The 19,158-nt window shown below is 38.1% G+C and overlaps 1 protein-coding gene across 9 annotated transcripts; it reads right to left on the bottom strand.

Annotated features, from left to right (window-relative positions):
* Window positions 1-5,603: 5,603 nt before the first annotated feature.
* LOC129767464 (aldehyde dehydrogenase family 3 member A2-like) lies at window positions 5,604-17,290 on the bottom strand. Of its 9 annotated transcripts, none has more exons than XM_055768394.1 (11): window positions 17,193-17,290; window positions 12,042-12,149; window positions 11,859-11,971; window positions 7,788-7,846; window positions 7,671-7,729; window positions 7,211-7,613; window positions 6,759-7,153; window positions 6,505-6,702; window positions 6,318-6,433; window positions 5,942-6,077; window positions 5,604-5,860 (listed from the first exon to the last, which is right to left on the bottom strand). In XM_055768394.1, exons 4-11 carry the CDS (start codon window positions 7,800-7,802, stop codon window positions 5,698-5,700), a joined length of 1,485 nt encoding a protein of 494 aa, XP_055624369.1. In that variant the 5' UTR covers window positions 7,803-7,846; window positions 11,859-11,971; window positions 12,042-12,149; window positions 17,193-17,290; the 3' UTR covers window positions 5,604-5,697. The 9 variants fall into 9 exon arrangements, with proteins under 9 accessions (XP_055624369.1, XP_055624371.1, XP_055624370.1 ...); XM_055768396.1 differs by having other exon boundaries at window positions 11,859-11,921; XM_055768395.1 differs by having other exon boundaries at window positions 11,859-12,036; window positions 12,100-12,149; window positions 17,193-17,285.
* Between the last annotated feature and the right edge of the window lie 1,868 nt (window positions 17,291-19,158).

Below are 19,158 nucleotides of genomic sequence, written 5' to 3'. Positions count from 1 at the left end.
ATGAATCAGTGGAAATGTTCAAAAATAATACTAGCAGGAATTGATATAAAGTGCAGAGTCATAAATTTTAGTATGAAGCGTACAGAGCTTATTTTCTTCTTCTTCTTTTTGGTTTTAAGAGGGTTTAAACTTTTCAGTTCATTCGCCTCTAAGAGCTTATTTTTGTTGACTGCTTTTCTTATATGGTTTTCGTGGTAATCAGTCAGTGTGAGATTTATTTCAATATCTTTATAAAACAATTGAATCTGAATACGGTTTTCACGATAATAAGAGTGTTTCTAACACAATTGTTGGAATATAAGTATTATTGGTTCAATATATGTCCCGCACGGTCATATTGCCCCTATCGTGGGGAACGCGATTTCCAGGCGAAATAAACACGCTTATAAAATTAAAATTATGAATGAAAATTAACTCTTCTGTTTCAAATTAGTATTCTATTGAAATGAAAAACACTTTTTTTGTAGGTGGTCAAACAATCTCATGCAAATTGTTTTTGAAGACAACTTTATATTATAATGAAAAGATTCAGTAACAATATTGGAAATGTATAGACGAATAGTTAAATAAAGATCGGAAATATTACTTTTACGTACGCGGTGTCGGGGTGGCCGTGTACATAACGTACAAATGAAACACGCACGAACGTAAATCCAAACAAATTAAAACTATATTATTGAACGGACTAAAAACATATTGAACATGAAACGATGACGGAATTACAATGTTGCTGCCTCCATGACGCTGATATCCGAAGCAGTGTCGAGTTGAAGAGTAATCTGCCAGCCGTTTATTTCTGCATTCACATATCTCCTTCGCCTCTGAATGCTTTTTACTTGCACTCTTCTTGTCGCTACAAGCTGGAATGAGTGTCGCTTGCTTGGCGATTTAGCTTTTTTAGCGCTAGTGCAATACCCATCTTTGTGGCCCACCTGACCACAATCCTTGCACCGATTCTTAAGATAGGAGCAATCCTTGGAATAGTGCATGGCACCGCAGTTCCAACACGGTGATGCTGGACCGGCACCTCGCTGATTTGAGGATCTTGATTATGGCGATCCTCGCCCTGAGCGGAAATGGTTCCCACTTAACTGCTTCCGCTCTACTGCATACACTGTTGCCGACGAAGACGCTGCCTCTATCATCGCCGTGTCGTGCTTGAGATTTAGAAGTCGTTGGCATTCGTCGAAAATCTGCTCCAACGTTATGTCGTTCCGCTTCTCAATTCTGCTCAGCAACCTAGTTCTGACTTCCGCATCGCTTTCTGCTTTCAGTCCACATACGAACACGAGGCATTTGAATTCATCCATGTTTTGTAGTCTTCGGTGGCTTGCTTCGTGACTTGCAAGCACCGGTACCGTTTGCTGATCACGGATTCTGGGATGCCGAATAAACTTTTGAGTTTGCTCACCGTATCGTCGAACTTGGCTTTGGGGCTCTCCGGTAGGATGTAACTGGTGTACCTCTCGTGTTCCGATGGACCCAACTTCCTCAGCAGCAATCTCACCTTCGCTTAATCGTCGAACGGCATCTTTGGCGAATAAATCCTTGTAACGCACATACCAACCAGCAAATGTAATGTTTTGATCTGGCTCATATCGAAATTCGAGGATGTTACTCGCCAGCGAATCGAGAATTTGTTCCGGGTTCGTCGGCACTTGAACATTGATGGCCGACATCACCGCTCTAAACATCTGCTCTTGCTGCTTCAAAAATGATTGCTGCTGCTTCATCTGCGCTTGAAGCTGTTGCTGCATCTACTGTTGCAATGATTGTTGCATCTGTTGCTGTATTTGCTGTTGCATCTGTTGCAAAATTGCAGCATCGTTGCGTCGATCGATGGGAAATTTTGTTGTTGTTGTTGTTGCTGAAACACCGGCGGGCGGAAGATTGGCTGCGACTGCTGTTGGTGTGCACTCACTACCGGCGGGAGATTTTAAACTGCCTGATCCTGCTCGCGCAAAATGTTCTCAATTGAACTTTTTCCTCGTCGCCACTTTTACGTACGCGGTGTCGGGGTGACCGTGTACATAACGTACAAATGGAACACGCACGAACGTAAATACAAACAAATTAAAACTATATTATTGAACGGACTAAAAACATATTGAACATGAAACGATGACGGAATTACAATGTTGTTGTTTCTTTTATGCTGTTGCGCGCATCTACGAGTGACAGCTTAGCTGCTACCAGTGAGCTCAGCAGTGTTGATGCTGATAACGGTCGTTAGGGATGTCCATGTTCCCAACAATTACATACATAGTCCCTAATTGGAAGTCACCACGAGACGTCGATACTATTCCACTGTCAACGCGAATCACGACTCTCACGTGGATTTTAGGTTACCTGTTTTTTGACGTAGAACTACGTCTTTCATTAAGGGTGCCAAATCAGAAAACAGGTCACGTTTTTATGAAATAAAGTTAACGTTAATAACTATTTTTGCCGCGAACGGATTTTGGCGATTTACATACCAAACGAATCGGAAATTCCCTAAGATTTGTTTAATATGCAATACATTAGAATCCCCTGGTTTGTAAATGGTTAAAATTCATGAAAACTCTAAGCGTTTCCATTTTCCCATACATTTGTTCTGTCCATTTGTGTGCTTTCCCGAACAGAGCTGTCAATAACGAGCAACTTATCGACGACCAACGAAGGGGAAATCGTAGGATTTGAAGTCACCGCGAACAAAGGAAAAGTAGAAGAATGAAGGGGAATATTTGCCTAGAGTATAAACAGTGGATCGCGCTGAGGTAAACTTTCATTCGGCATCGGACGAAATTTGAAATTTCGAGGCAAGCGTCATCTAATGATGCACGCGATGTTGGTGCAGTGAAAAGCGCTCGCACTGAACCGAGCCCTCGCGAGTGTGACACCGCATCGAGCAACAGCGAAGTAGGCGATTTCGGCGCGTCGGTCGAAAATATAAACGCCGTTACCCAGGCAGCAACCAAAATCAAGCTCCTCCCGCTGGGGGTGAAGGCGGTCGCTCTTGAAAAACTCATCAGCGAATTCACATCGATGGATATTACAGCAGAGTACAAGCTGTGTGGCATAATTCAGTCTTTTTCCAAGCAGTAAACATTGTTTGTTTTCCGTAATCATAAGGGCTTCGTTGTCAATGTCCTGGAAAAAAGGTAATGAGATTCAAGCGACATAGCATGCGCCGCATAACTATTTCGCAAATAGTGACGTCAGTCGTTGTGTTTATCTTTTACTGCCCACCGCATCCATGTAGAAATGCTATTTTCAGGAAGTAATGTATCAATTAAAAAAGTACATTTGTGTTGAGCTCTCGCTGAGTATGAGGCTAATGTGATAGCGCGGAGTGAATATTTGTGAGATCACGTCGAAAAAGACGAATATGAGTGATATTTCCATGTGGCATTTTCCCTCCCCCACGTTCATAGAAACAAACAAAGTTTCATTATTTTACCGTTATGAAGTTGCTGTTTCGAAGACTCTCAGTGTCGGTGTGTATGTTGTGAGATAATAATCGCCAGTTAATCAAAATGTCACCGAAAATGTTACTGCTTTCGAGAAATAAGCATACGACCGCTCTCTGAACTTTTTTACCACATGAATAATTGAAATAAGCCACGATATAATTGTCATCTGTTAAAAAACAACCAGTTGAATGATTTCATGAGAATTTTGGCTCAAATTTTCATGCAACCGTGAGTATTTTCAACATTGTTTTGTTTCTTCCATATACATTTCATATTGAATGCAAATAATTACGACACGATATTTTGGTTGCCAATACAGATATACTTCACCTACTGCTCCACCTCTATATGTACCTCATTGGTTGGTGCCTTTGAGAATGCAGCAATTCATTAGACTGACGTTATGGCGAAGCAGGCGTTAAGGTTGTGCGCCAAAAAATTATTTGGGGAATACCAAGCATCTTGAATGTCTTACTGGAATGTTATAAGTTATTTGGGTTCGCGTGCCAGTCGCAAAACTGCCTTCAACTAGGATTGCATTTGCGCTAATCTTGATCATAATGAAGCAATGCTACTGTTTTCGAGGTTGTTGATATTAACAAAAAGAGTTTATTTCGCTCGTTTAGTCACCAAGAAAGTAAATGTCCTTCTGGAATTTTGTATGTGATTAGGTTTCGTTTGCCAGTAGCAAAACTTCCTCTACTAAGGGTGACAGCTGCGCTTCTCTCGAGCATGAGAAATTAATGCAACTTTTTTCGAGGTCAGTAATATTAACAGAAGCGTTTCTTTTGAGAATAGCGCAAAATGATGAAAAGTGTTTATATTCCTAGTAGTTCAAGCCACCAATGTATGTCTCTGTATACATGCAATACTGAATAACATATAGCATGATATTTGATACTTGCAAGTGTTGTAATTGTTATTGTTTCCATGCGGTGATATATTGATGTAGTTATGAGAAGTGGAATAATGGTGCTGGTGCACCATGTATATAATCAACTGTAACCGAGTCTATATCAATTGCGAAAAAGGCCACCGGAACAGCGTTCGAGGTAAATTTTCAATGCATTAACATGAAATAAATTGCGACATGCGAACAGCTTGTGTATTGTTTCGCGAGGGTAAGAATGAATAATCAAACAATTATCGTGAACTAATCCTACAATGAAAAATCCATTTCAGAGATTATTCTACTAAGCAGTTGTTTTTAAAATTTCACAGCACTCTAGAATAATATCCGAAGGTATAAACAAACGATTGATATGAAATAACAGCGTAGTTCTACGTCAACAATGCGGTCGTATCTTGGACACAACCTCCTATAATTTTTTTGACTTAGTCTTTTTTTGACGGATTAAGTTTTCCGTTCATATTAGGGGTACGAATTGCAAACGAAAATCGATCGCCCGAGAAAAATGTCCAATTTAAAACGCTTATTACTGAATCATTTCAGGATAGATTGATTAGATTAATGCGTCAATCGATAATGGCACCCGATAACTATTTTTACATTGTATAAAATGTCATGAAACTAACTATCGAACATTTGAAAAATCTCAACCGTTATCCAAACGGAAATACCGTGTTCTGATTTCATATCAATGACCGATCATGCATTGTAAAACGTTTAGCACAAGTGTAAGCGTAAAATTGTATATGGTAGCGGTTGTGTTAAAAATAACTCCAAATATTAAATGATTTATTTCAATTTTCATTAATCAACAACAATGTGTGTTCCCGCGTGAACGGATCGTTCGATTTAAGCTGTTTATTTCAAATATGTCTTCTATATAACAAAGTAACATGTTTGAGGTGGTGAGAAAAAATGATAAATGTGTTCGATAGTGATAATTATCTTATACAGTAGAACCTCGATTATCCACGGAGTAGTTTGGCAACATCACCTCGGATAACTAAAATCGCGAATAACGCAATAGAGGGCTAAAAATAAAGTGGCAACGTGAAAAAAAGATATTTCAGCATGTTTCATCATCACCGCGGATCATCCGCTCGCTGATAATCGGGATTCTACTGTATTACATTGGTGAGTTTGATCTTCTTCACACAATTACTGAAATGTTCGGATATTATACGGAATAAAATTCTCACTGGATTATTTTTTTTTGAATTTAATTGCGATATGCGCTATCGAAGAATGGTCCTTGTCTTGTCTTGGAAGATGGTCCTTGTCTGACTGCATTATTTTCTTTGAATTTAATTGAGTAATGTTTATTTACATTAATTAGTAGTATGCATCCATAATATTTTTCCCAATCAATGCAAATCCTACACCGATCACAAACATGAACAAGTACGGTAAAAATTTTACCGAGAATCCTTGGCGTTTCTTCATCATAGTTGCCAAAAACGATATTTTACTATCTGAATATGGTGGATACCTCGAGCTGAAATTGGATGACAATTTTTTGGTTCTAGTGTAGTTACATGCTACATACTATATAATTAGGGAAATCATCAATACATACGAAGCCAACTTTTCTCCAAGTGCGTTGAAGTCCTTCATAAGACAAGACTTTTTGTGTGTGAATGAATCGAACCCATACTTGCCGTGATATGCTCCCATTCCACTGGGACCGACTCCTCCAAATGGCAATGATTCAACTGTTGATAGATAAACATTAGAACAAATAATATATCGATTCTGAACAAAATATTCCGATGCAAAGCATAAAAATGCGTTATTTTTTTCGAGGCAATAGACTCAATATTGTATTCTATTGAAATTTCTATTCTCCTATGTAAGCCAAATCATCCAAAGAGTTTAGAACTTCTAGTCAAAACCGGCAGCAACAAAGACTATATACCATACAACAATACCATTCAAACATGAGTTATTCTTACCATTGAATTGCAGGATTGTGTCATTGAGGCATATGCCACCAGATGTAGTTGTATGAATGAAGACCTCTTGTAAATCTTTATCTTGTGTAAAAATATACAACACCAATGCTGGAGCTCTGTTTTATATGTTAAAATAGATCATTGTAAGAATTCACTAGTTGTAATAGAAATTTATTTTCAGTTATACCTCGAATTGATAAATTCAATTGCATCGTGTGATTCTTCAACGTTCACGATTGGTAGAATTGGGCCAAAAATTTCGTCTTGCATTATGGCGTCTTCGGGTTCCACATCGATAAGTATTGTTGGGGAAATATACTTTTCTTCGGAATCTATATCACCTCCTATCGCAACATTTGCTCCTTCAATCATTCGTCTCAGACGTCTAGAATGTGAATGGATAACAAAACAAATTACATATTTTGAACTTATGAATCCTACTCGAAGTGTCCTTGATTGATAATACGACATAGATCTGGGCTATTTTTCGGATCTTCACCATACCACTCTATTAAGATAGACCTTGCTTCCTCCAGAATCTGTTCCTGTACTGCCTTAGAACAAAGTATATAATCTGGAGCGATGCATGTTTGGCCAGCGTTGATGAATTTTCCCCAAAGTATTCGTTTCGTAGCGATAGATATGTCCGTTGTGCTGTCGATGAAGCATGGACTTTTCCCGCCCAGTTCAAGGGTACAAGGTGTTAGATTTGTATTACATGCTTGATGCACAATACGTCCCACCTTTCCAGATCCCGTGAAGAAAATATAATCGAATTTTTGTTGCAACAGCTCGGAAGTTTCTTTTACGCCCCCTTCAACAACGCGATAACAGTCCTGGAGAAAATTTAGTAATTATTTTATGCAAAATTGAACTTTTACCAAACACAATACCTGATCCAAATATTTTGGAATTGTTTCTGCGATAAACCTAGAAGTCGCTGGCGCCACCTCACTTGGTTTGATTAGGACACAATTTCCCGCAGCAATTGCCGCAGCCACGGGTGCCAAAGTGACCTGTAGCGGGTAGTTCCATGCACCTATTACCAATATTACACCGTAGGGATCTTTATATATGAAAACTTTATCCATCATGTTCAACATAGCCTTTCCCGGTTGCTCTGGCTTGACCCATTCGCGGAAGTTGAAAATTATATTCCGAAGATCATTAATGAGAAAATCGATTTCTAGAATGTATGCTTCTTGTTTGTGTTTTCTTAGATCAATTTCTAAAACCCTAGCCATTTCCTCATGATTTTCTTCATACAATTGCAGCAGATTCCGGAGTTGTTTTTCTCTGCAGTTTACGAATAAATTCTAGGAACTAAATTTATTATACACAATGAATTCGTACCTGTATTCTACACTTCTTGTTTTTCCGCTGTGGTAAGCACTTCGTAGTTGCTGCACTACCTGAATTGGAACTAATACGTAATCTATCATTAACGATAGTATCGTTTTTTATACTTACAGTGGCCGAATCCATTATGTTGAAGCTTCTAGGAAAGGTGTCCCTTAGTTGCAACAATTCTGCCTCGAAGAAAAATTTTGGGAGATGGAGAATTAAAATGAATTTAAAATAGAATAGTTGTACTTAGATACACACATATGTACATCCAAACGGATGCGACTAGCTAAAAAACTGAATATGACTATTTAAATTACAGATCGATAAACCACCATGCTTGCTGTCAGACCCAAAAAATGACTTATTTGGCTTAATCTTTGTCTACATTTTTAATCACTGTGTACCAGTAACGTGTTTTACACTCTCTTAAAAAAATATACCTTTTCCGATACGTTTTACCATTCATCTAGTTGTTCTAAAGTGTCCACCCAACAAGGAGACCATACAATTATCGGTTTGTTCCGTGTTCCGTTCTTTATTTTAGAGAGGCTTTAAACTTTGCAGTTCATTCGCCTCTTTTTGTTCCGTGATTAACTTCATCCCAATTATTCATAACCTCCGTTATCCGCTAAACATCCCCGCTAAGTATGAGGTTGACGTTTTTATGATAGTTTTATTCAGCTCTGTGCCTCATAGTGTCTGAACTATTTTTAATTAAATCCTCTATTCAACCCTGGCTCACCCAGATTAGGAGATATTTTTAAACTATCGTCAATATTGTTCGTTAAATGCAGTTTAAAACGTTTATCCAGTTGAAAGTTGTAGTGGAAACGTTTATTCGATCATAGTTTGATTTGTTTAGCTCTACTTAGACAGCGCTGTCGAAGAAGGTGGTCCTTGTCTGACTGCATTATTTTCTTTTACAAAATATTCATAAATAGAATTCGCTTTTAGCACTTCGACAGACGCTTGTATAAGTCTTTTATAGCTGCTAGATAAAATTGATTGCTTCTGATGAACTAAAAGCTCATTCAGTTGAGATTCAAACTCACGACCTTTGCATCGATGATCCTCCATCGAACCATTTGCTCCGTTAAACCGCTCATAAATGGTATGGCAAGCAGTCGAACATGAGCTTAAAAGACGCTCACAGCAAATATTCATTTCGGCTCGTCATGTGTTGTGCAAAAGCTGCTTTGCAGTTGAAGAAACGTTTTCGAAACGTGTCTCTGACATATTATACAGGTAAATATCAATGGTTGAGTAATAGCTTCAATTTGGTCTCAATATTCTTTTATACAGCGTATAGTTCAGCATATTGTCTTATTAAGACCTCAGAGCTATTGTTCGACCTTTATTTAACTGACTAGTTTTATGACAGCTAATTATTGTTTGTTGGGGCATGAAATGAAATGAAATGCTTCACTTTCACATAATCAAATGAGAATTACTCAGTAATCTTCAGCTTAATTGTTACTTATTGTAACAATCCGAACACAAAAATCTTGTTGGAGTTAAAAAATGCCTTTTATTTCCCATAGTCCAATGTGACAGGGGCTATTGTGGGACTATTGCTTCGATCTTCTTTCTTACCAACTTTTAATCCTATACGGACCACCATCTTTTGCACAAGCCCTGTATCCTCTTGTTTGTCTGCCAAATTACATTTCCGCCTAAAATTCTCCAGTTCAATTAAAGTTCCTCTCATTTTCTTCAGTATGTGCTTCACAATTAATCAGTGCTCTGAACTTTTGGCCGGATTCATTTCCATGCGAACCACTGAGCGCGATTTTCGCTATTCCACTCTTTGGTGGAATTTGAGTACCGGCAGCTTGCCAAGTTCGTTACAATACACAAAATCATAATTTTCATTATCATATGACCAATTTAAATTACGACTGATTTTATAAGGGCGTCAAAATCATTGATTTTCTTTCAAATAATATTAAAATCTCAATGTTAAATTTTAGAACACTTAGTGTGAGAAAATTTCACTCTTCAAAAGTATATATTATGTTCAAGTAATCAGTGATGTTTCGAACTGTGTTATAAATACAGTAGAACTCCAATTATCCGCTGAATAGTCTGGAAAGGTCAACGCGAATAACGGGAATCGCGGATATCGCAATAGAGGACTAAAAATGAAGTTCAAAGAAAGAAAAAGATATTTCAGCATGCGGATCATCCGCTCGCGGATAATCGGAGTTCTGCTGTATCAACATCATCCGCGTAGAACGATCGACAATCAAAACCTCCCAAACAATGAGTCAAACCTCCCCGGCAGGCAGCCATGATTTTCATGCCAACATCTCGAACTCCAAACAAGATGAGATATAAGACTCATTCCATGAGGTTATGCACCAGAGAACCAAATTTAAAATATAGTTTTAGGAGAAAATTGAAAACGTTATTTGGCTGTCCACTTACCACGTGGACAACTTTAGGGGGGTAGGGGTTACGAAAATGTCCACGCTTGTCCACGGTGAGGGGAGAGGGGGTTTTGATAATGTCCACGTGGACACGTTAAGTATTTTCTAAAGTAAAACATTCAAGTTAATATTCAAATTTGAATGAGATCTGTTTTGTATTTACACGATTTTTTGAACTTCACGCCCGCCCATAGTACTCAGTATTCATCAATAAAAAGACTGAACTGCCCGAGAGTGCTGCTCGGTCAAACATTCTTATTTTTTCATATAACTGAACCTCTTTCCTGAAATGTATATTCTGAAGGTAACGCACATGAACTAGGATCCATCAATTTATTCCAATCGGTAATAGAGGGCCATTTAATCCGTCAGGATAAAGACACCCAATAACACAAAGAATGTTGAATTTTTTGTAGTATTAAAAATCACGACCTAAGTGCGGGTTGAATTCAGCTTTTGCTCTTGATGACAAAACTGTTTGGGTTTTTTTCGAGAATTCTCAAGGATCTCTGAACATTGAAACGAACAACAAATTCTGCCATGAGTGTACGGGCCGTATCTCTGGAGATCTATTTCTTGCAATGATGTTGTTTTTCATTGATGTCTGGTAATTTTTGTAATACGCTTCTTTTGAGTTGTTGAAAGTTCATGCTGGTACTGCTGATTATTAAAAGAAAAGATTAATCTTTGATGCACATGAATTAGTAGATTCGCTACAGATGTCGAAAATCACCGTTCATGAAAACGAAACATCACGAAAAACATGCATGTAACATGCAAACATGCAACAATGCATGGACTACATATTAATTCATTCTGCATTTCAAGGTTGCAACATTTGCACAATTTGATAGGATTTGACTCGACCAGATTAAGGGGGATAGAGACACGAATTTCGGACGTTTCTTCGAGCTCCGAAAAAGTAAAACAAAGAATATTTTTACGATCCATTATATCACTATTTGTTTATCTATCTTTCAACAATAAAACAAAAATTGAACGGAAATAAATATATTCATAATTAGAAGCTGATCAAGTGAGGGGGTTCAAAAAAAGCCATGGCGTACACGATTCCAGCCCTTCTGGTTATCTGAAACAAACAAATCGAACAGATTCTGAATCAGTAAAGTTGCCACTATCGTATGAACCTCGGACAAGTCAAAAACGTGTTTTTTGACAAAATGGCGGAAATTTGAAGGAAAAAATGCTATTTAAAACATTTTTTTCAAGTTTCTTATTTAAAAAAAAATTAAAGTTACGAAATTATGATTTTTTATAGGTTCATGCGATAGAGAGATGCATACAGATTGTATTCATATAAACATAGATCAGATAAGTAGTACTTAAGATATTGTGTGAGCCAGTTTGAAAAAACATGTTTCAAGAAAAACGCGTTTGAAGTTAATTGTTATGGCCGTACTAGATGAGATATCGCATCACTAAAATGGCTATACCTTGGTAAATAATGAGATTTTCGAAAAGTCTCTTCTATGGTATATTCTTAAATGTCTAAATTAGAGAAATATGAAGAAAAAAAAATTTTTTTTTCAAATTTCTAGACTAGAATTCCCTCTTAAAGAACGCAACATTGTGCTAATTTCAAATCCGACCAGATTCCGGAATAAGGGTTTATTTTACCGAAAAACACTTGAAAGGACTTATATCATACTGTGATTCGTTTCTTAAACGCGACGAAAATACATATTTGTAGCGAATTGTAAAGGGCACATCATTCACAAGAATGTTGAGTTAAAAAAAATCTTACCAAGTGAATGGAACCCCGAAGCAGGTTTTCGCTTGAAGAAAGTTATGGCTGGGTCTGGTAGGACTGGAAGAAAATCTGTAGTTTCGATGAATTCCAACAAGTACTGCTAGCAGCTGAACGTATTAAAATCAACGATCCAGAACGTTTCTAGGGCACTTCTAAAACACCACTCGCCTTACTTACCAGATATTGCATCTTCAGATTATTAACTGTTAAGATTCTTGTAAGAACTTCAACTTACTGCATAGCATAAGTTCTGAGAGGATGGAATTCTCAAGTTGCATGAAGATGCTGAAATATTCAGGAAAAAAACGGTGTATCTATGATCGAAAAGATGTATGTCTACAAAAATATGCTTTTGGTTTTTTCCTTGTTTTGTTTTTACTAAGTTCATTAGAGCCATCAGGCACCACCGAACCTGTAAAAGCGAAAGTCATTGATGTTTAGACGAATCTGTAGTTTCATGAGAAACGAAAAACTTTGTTTGAAAACAGAATTTTCTCGTCTAAATATCAATGACTTTCGCTTTTACAGGTTCGGTGGTGCCTGATGGCTCTAATGAACCTAGTAAAAACAAAACAAGGAAAAAGCTTGATTTCATTGTCTGATTTTTTGAAAACTCAATAAGCCAGCCAGCTTTAATAAAAATACTTGAGTATAAGTTCACAATCGATATTTTAAAATGAATATGAAGATAATGTAAGTGGAATTCGGAAGAAAATAATGACCTCCCGGACAATCGAAGACAAATCGAAGATTTCAAGACAAACCGTTACCATTGGTAAGGCTATAATTTTTATCAATAAAAAAATGGAATAGAAAATAGAAACAAACTTGAAATGGAATTTAAGCGAACAAAATAGAATTTCTTGATTTTTTCCTCAAAACCGGAGGAATGTCCACGTGGACAACATGGGGAGGGGGTGTCTAAAATCATGCTTTTTCTGTCCACGTGGTATGTGGACAGCCCCTTTGAATAAGCACTGGTTATATCATAATTTTTTTGAGTGGGGCGAGTCTAAAAAACTACATAATTAAAATCAAAATATTTTAGGTTTTCACTATTTTTATGATTCTTGAGATATCTCTCCACTTGCTTAATCAAACTTCAATTTCTATATACCATTGAATGGATGATTAAATACTTGCCGTGTGTAGACCTAGGTTTCATTTTGTAATTTATGAGAAACGAGCATTTGAAAAACAGGTATTTTGAAGCGATATCACGTCACAAAAATAGAGCATTTTTTTAGTTTATCAGATGCTTAGGTTCATCTGATAAACTAAAATAAACTAAAAATAAATAAACTCAAACATGTTTATACTTGGGTTACTCTGAGCAAACAATGAGTCATAGTGGGTCAACAACCCACAAAATTTGGTTAAGATCGGTCCACAAATAGAGGAATATCCAATGTCTCAAGAAGTTGTCTCACTACAAACACTTATTTTCACGTTTTCATGTATAAATCACACAAATGAAACGATGTTTTAGTAAAATTGAGAAAATTTTCTACAGGAATCGTTAGTTGGAGAATACTTTATAGTTAAGTTGGCTTGTTGTCAGTCAAATACTTTTGTGAAGTGACAACACCTGACTTTTTGCTGTTTCGGACTGTTGAACATTAATGATTAATTTATATGATTTCAGTTCCATTCCAAAACATGCAAATGAGTTTTCTCCTTCGTTTTGTCAACAATTTTTTGCATCGATCAAAACCAGTATGGTAGTCAGAAGGAACAAGGTCCGTTCTGTAAAGCGGATGAACCAGCATTTCCCATCCGCTTTTTTTTTCAAAATAGTTTTTGACTCGAACAGCAACATAACATAAAAAAAGAATCCAGTGTAGCTTATCGAGCTACTCCCAATGATTAGGCAAGCTCTGTTTGCGTCTGACACGAAACTTGATCAAGTAATGTCTCTAATTCTTCGCCCTCAAACTTTTCCGGTTGACCCAGACGCTTTTTGTCTTTAACACAAAAATCGCAACTTTTGAACCGTCCAAACAATTCTCTCTAAAAACTATCCGATGGTGCAGAGTCACCGTAAACTTCCACAAGCATTAAATGCGCTTCAGCTGTTCTTTTCTTCCAACGGAAACAGAAAATCAAAACTTTCCACTAATAGTGCTTATTTGCAGCGATTGTCGACATTTTCAACGCAGTGAAAACAGAACTTGTTTTGCAAAATTCAAGGACTTAGAAACAATATTTGGTCAACAGATGACGACCCTTCACGATTCAGTAAAAATCAACTGTCGCCGTCGACTATTTATAGCACCTTCAGCCATCTTGTGGAAAAGGAACGAATTGCGTTGCACAAATTTGAGTCGACGAGGTGGAAGAATCATCAAAAACACTTTTGAAGTGCTCAGCCAGAAAATTGCGTTTTTCCAATGATGGGCAGTTGTATTACCCATGTGAATTTCCATTAGTAGCATCCTGCTTCTTGTTATGTTAATAAATGCACTACATTGTACTTAAAAAAGTTGGACGCTACGCACTTCGCGCTCGGAATAGAAAAACTCGTGCCACGCTATGAAAAATGTCTCGAACGTTACGGCGATTATGTAGAAAAATAGCAAATAAAACGTATATTACGAAAATCACCTTGTTTATTTTCCTACCTTTATTTTTACGCGATTTCTGAAACACTGAAAATTTTTTTTTAACGACCCTCGTAACTGCATATATGCTACTTTAGTCTCACATTTTGACATAAGCGCCAGAGGGAAGAATTTTCAGTACGAGGCTTTCTCGAAATTGCATGTATAATCAGCATACGCGTATACTTCAAAAATCAGATCTGTACAAAATGTCTTCACGGAAAAGCAGTTTTATCTAAGCTATGCTACCAACGTCAATCGTGTGTCAACGTGTAATCCAAAGCACTTCTTAACTTGAATTTTTCCAATTGCTCTTGATTTATGCTAGCAGAATGGGGCCGCGCATTATCGTGGATGAGGAACACTCCTTTCGTCAATAAACCTGGCCTTTTGTTCTTAATTGGCCCAAACCTTCACAATAGTACGGTTCGGTGGTGAACGATCCGATAATACTGAACAAATTCGTGACGCAGTAAAATCGTACTTCAAAAAGTTGGACGCTACGCACTTCGCGCTCGGAATAGAAAAACTCGTGCCACGCTATGAAAGATGCCTCGAACGTTACGGCGATTACGTAGAATAAAGGGTGTGTCGCATCAAATTGCATCACGGAAAAAACGCTGTAGAAATTTAATTTTTAGGAATTATATCTTCAGCTTTCGCTTATAATCAGATAAGAGTGTATAGATCACGTTGGCCATGCTTCACTGTCAATTTTTCGTAAATTTGGAAAAATGTCGTCGAACGAAAAAGAGCGTCGTGAATTAATCCTGCGCACTCATTTCGAGAATCCGGAGTTGTCATATCGGGACATCGGTAAGATGCTGGGAATCGTCCAATCCACGGTCAGCAGAGTACTAAAACGATACTTCGAGAACCTAACCATCGACCGGAAGGTGAAGAACGGCAAAAATAGATGCTCCGTCAGTGAAAAAGATCACAAGCGCGTAGTTAAGCAGTTTAGACGTGATCCGAGAAGTTCGGTCCTGGATGTCGCCAATAAGCTGAATTTGTCAAGTTCATTCGTCCAGCAGACCAAGCAACGGGAGGGCCTGCGTACATACAAGGTTCAGAAGGCTCCTAACCGCGACGAAAGGCAAAACATGGTGGGGAAGACGCGAGCCCGGAAGCTGTACACCGAAATGCTGACGAAGCCGCATTGCTTGGTAATGGACGATGAAACCTACGTCAAAGCGGACTTTCGTCAGCTGCCGGGCCTGTTTTTCTTCTCCGCAGAGGACAAATCCAGCGTTCCGGAGGAGATTCGCAAGCAGAAACTATCCAAGTTTGCCAAAAAGTACATGGTGTGGCAAGCGATCTGCTCTTGCGGAAAGCGGAGCGCCCCCTTCGTGATGACCGGCACGGTAAACGGGCAGGTTTACCTTAAGGAATGCCTACAGAAGCGCTTACTACCACTATTGAAGCAGCACGAGGGCCCGACCATCTTCTGGCCGGATCTCGCTTCGTGCCACTATTCAAAGGACGTGTTGGAGTGGTACGAAGCCAACGGGGTCACCTTCGTGCCAAAGGAAATGAACCCGCCCAACGCGCCGGAGCTTCGCCCAATAGAGAAATATTGGGCGATTATGAAGCAGGCCCTCCGGAAGAACCCAAAAGTTGTCAAATCGGAGGCGGACTTCAAGAGAAAATGAATTTCTGTTCAAATAAAACTACAACCTGACGTTGTACAGAACCTTATAGACGGGGTAAAGAGGAAGGTGCGAGCATACGGGCTTGGGCTCGAAGTATGAATAAATAGAAAATGTCAAAAGTTGTTTAATAGTTTTTATTTTACTGTCTAAAATTTTCAAAAGGATCGGTCTACTGGGCGAATTTCTACAGCGTTTTTTCCGTGATGCAATTTGATGTGACACACCCTTTAATAGAAAATAAAACGTACATATTTTTTTACCGAACCTCGTATTCAAAATTGTATTTTACCAATTTTCGTTGGGTTTTGCTCCACTTTTTTCAATTATGGGATATGCTCATGGAAGACTATTGAAATGAGAACGCGTGTATCAGTGTAGATTGTTAACGGAAAACATCCTCATCCAGACAAAATTCTACCTAAATCTTCTATAAGTTGACGGTTATCGCTCAGCCACTGGAGCAGAAATCCACTACACACAATATTCAAATGCCTTTGAGGGGTTAATTAGCATCAATGAAATGATGTGCGATAAATCGAAAAATCACACCTCACATGCTGTCGGTTTAACAGACTGGAATCCTGCATTTGATCAATCACAAAACTCACAATTCTTTGCATTTCACAGTTTAGCTCACACGATTGTTGGGATATATTTTATGCACACTATGGCATAATAACACATCGGTTATATGATAGCCAAAAATAATTGGTTGGTCGAAACAAGTTGCATCTCGCATGAGACTGTGGCGAACGAAATTAAGACTCAAGATGCTATTCACTTCCAGTTGAAACGCGTTCAAAAATTCATGACCGTGAACATGATAACCGTTTCACTTCATGTGTTTGAAATCTTTTTTTGGAACCAAGCAGAGATCGACCTTCGTAGGACGATTTAAGAAATAATGTAATGACAACACACACTTTAAACTCTCACGGTTTACAGATGATCGATAATTGTAACGTGTCTTTTTCACTCCGATACTTATAAATAACGCAATTGTGTGATTTGTTTCTCTAATTGATAAAATGTGCTAACATAAACTTCAGGTCACTTATTTATTTAGCTGAACTTACTATTCACTTATCACTCTTCTGTTGAATTTTCGTGTTACCAATCAAGCAGCTGGATATAAACTGAACAGTCACACTGCTTCGAGACAATGCAATTCGCTTAGATCGTGATGCCGACTGGTATTAGAAAGTAATGTGATCCAACAACAGTCCTCCGAAACAGCAGATATATCAAAGGTGCGTTCATCAACAAAATAATGACGGGAACTATTTTTGATTTTATCTTCGAGTTTGACGAACCATTGACCTACACAAATCACACACAGATAATGTAAACAAAAAAATACTAATAATCTGAAAGGAAATGGAATAATGATATCAAATCTAATGCAACTCAGCGAAATGGAGCAACACACTGGAACCTGTCTGGTGGCGATTTACGGGATGATGCGTAAATTATACATGAACATTTATGCCTCCGATTAGATTGAATGGTGAAGGTGATTCAAATGACTATTCAAGTTTGTAATGAATAATGAAACAAACTCAAATTTCTTTGAGCGAATCCTGGATTTGGTCAGGCGATCCTCAAGTTTTCCTGTGTTACATTTTCGAAAACAATTCTGATCGTTCATAGTGCCATACGCTACTTAGAACAACAACAGGTTAAATCGCGTTTATCCAGTGCAAGACACTTTTACGAATTCGTTAGAAACAAATGCAAATCAACTGAAAAATTGCATGCAAATTACTGCGAGTTTTTATTTATTTCGTGCGACTTGCAATGATACCGCCAGTCACTTTTTGTTCACAACCCGGGCATGGTATGAATGATCCAGTTCTCTGGTCCGATTTCGGTTTAAGGCAGTATTCTAGTCTGGAGATTTGAAAAAAAAATTTTTTTTTCCATATTTCGCAAGTAGTACTACGTTGAAACGGCGAAGTTCCTCTAGGAACGGTAGCTCATTTAAGAAGAAGAAGATAAGCGTCTGCCCAGTCCAAGTGGTACTCGGGACGTAAAACAGCAGTATCACCTTCTGCGAGATAGTGCGGTTGGTCGCAGGCCTTGCAACCCGCACCACAAAAACACCAAACAATGAATGATACACAAGACATTGTGAATCAGGCCATGTAGTAAAAACGTTAAGCCGAATTAAATAAAAAGTCATTTCCGTGGGCCGCTCTCATTACCTATCTCTCGTTTCTAATTGAGGAATTCCTTAAAACTGTTCTTTTTTCTGGTGAACTTGGAACATGTGAGATGCTCTTTAGTAGCGACTTCGCAGTAATCTGATAAATGCCCCATTTCTAGAATATTAACACTTTGACGTCGTAAAAAAATATTCGCTTGGCGCCGGCAGCGCTAATTCGGATTACTTGGCTTGTCGCCTCTCGTTCATGACATTATCGGGATATTATAAATTGTTAAGTTTTACTAATCTCATTGTTAGTTTTCATAGGTTCTCGACCAAGTTTTCTTACTTCCATGAAATTTAGAAGACATACATACATAAATATTACAAATCTGTCCATATTCCCCCCATTATATGTTCATGCGGGTAATCATCGAAAAAATGTTCTACTTCTCGGTCTGTTTTAATTTTAGTAAAAACATTGAAAAATTTCCGGCCGATTAATTCGAAAAACAGTATATTGGAATGCAAGAAACTGCAGTTTTTTGGAGAAACATGAGTTTCGAAAGATATAATTTGAGTTCTTCTTAATATGTCCGTATTTCGCCACCTCCCCTACTTATAAAAAACATAAAACTTGTTGGCGAGTGTAAGTTAATGTTACCTAAACAAAACCCCAACAGAATGCAAGCGATACTAAAGTATTATCGCCGGCCACTGAGATACTATGCGCACGTAACCACTGTGGTGTCGCCGGACGCCAAAGTGTTAATATCAACCTGCTCTTTTGATTGTCCTTAAGGTGAAGGTGGAAGCTAGCCACAAAGGCTGCCACAATGGCGCTCATTTCTTTCATCTTCTTCCCTGACCCCTCGCCTGAAAATCGATAATTTTGC

Source organism: Toxorhynchites rutilus, chromosome 2, assembly GCF_029784135.1.
Source record: "Toxorhynchites rutilus septentrionalis strain SRP chromosome 2, ASM2978413v1, whole genome shotgun sequence".
NCBI lineage: Eukaryota > Metazoa > Arthropoda > Insecta > Diptera > Culicidae > Toxorhynchites > Toxorhynchites rutilus.
This window is presented reverse-complemented; position numbering and strand designations above follow the sequence as displayed.

Coding starts and splice junctions, on each gene's coding strand:
- LOC129767464 (XM_055768393.1), bottom strand. Junction 7,154..7,210: donor TTCCAAAATATTTGGATCAG/GTATTGTGTTTG, acceptor AATTTTCTCCAG/GACTGTTATCGCGTTGTTGA. Junction 5,861..5,941: donor CTTGGAGAAAAGTTGGCTTC/GTATGTATTGAT, acceptor ATCCAATTTCAG/CTCGAGGTATCCACCATATT.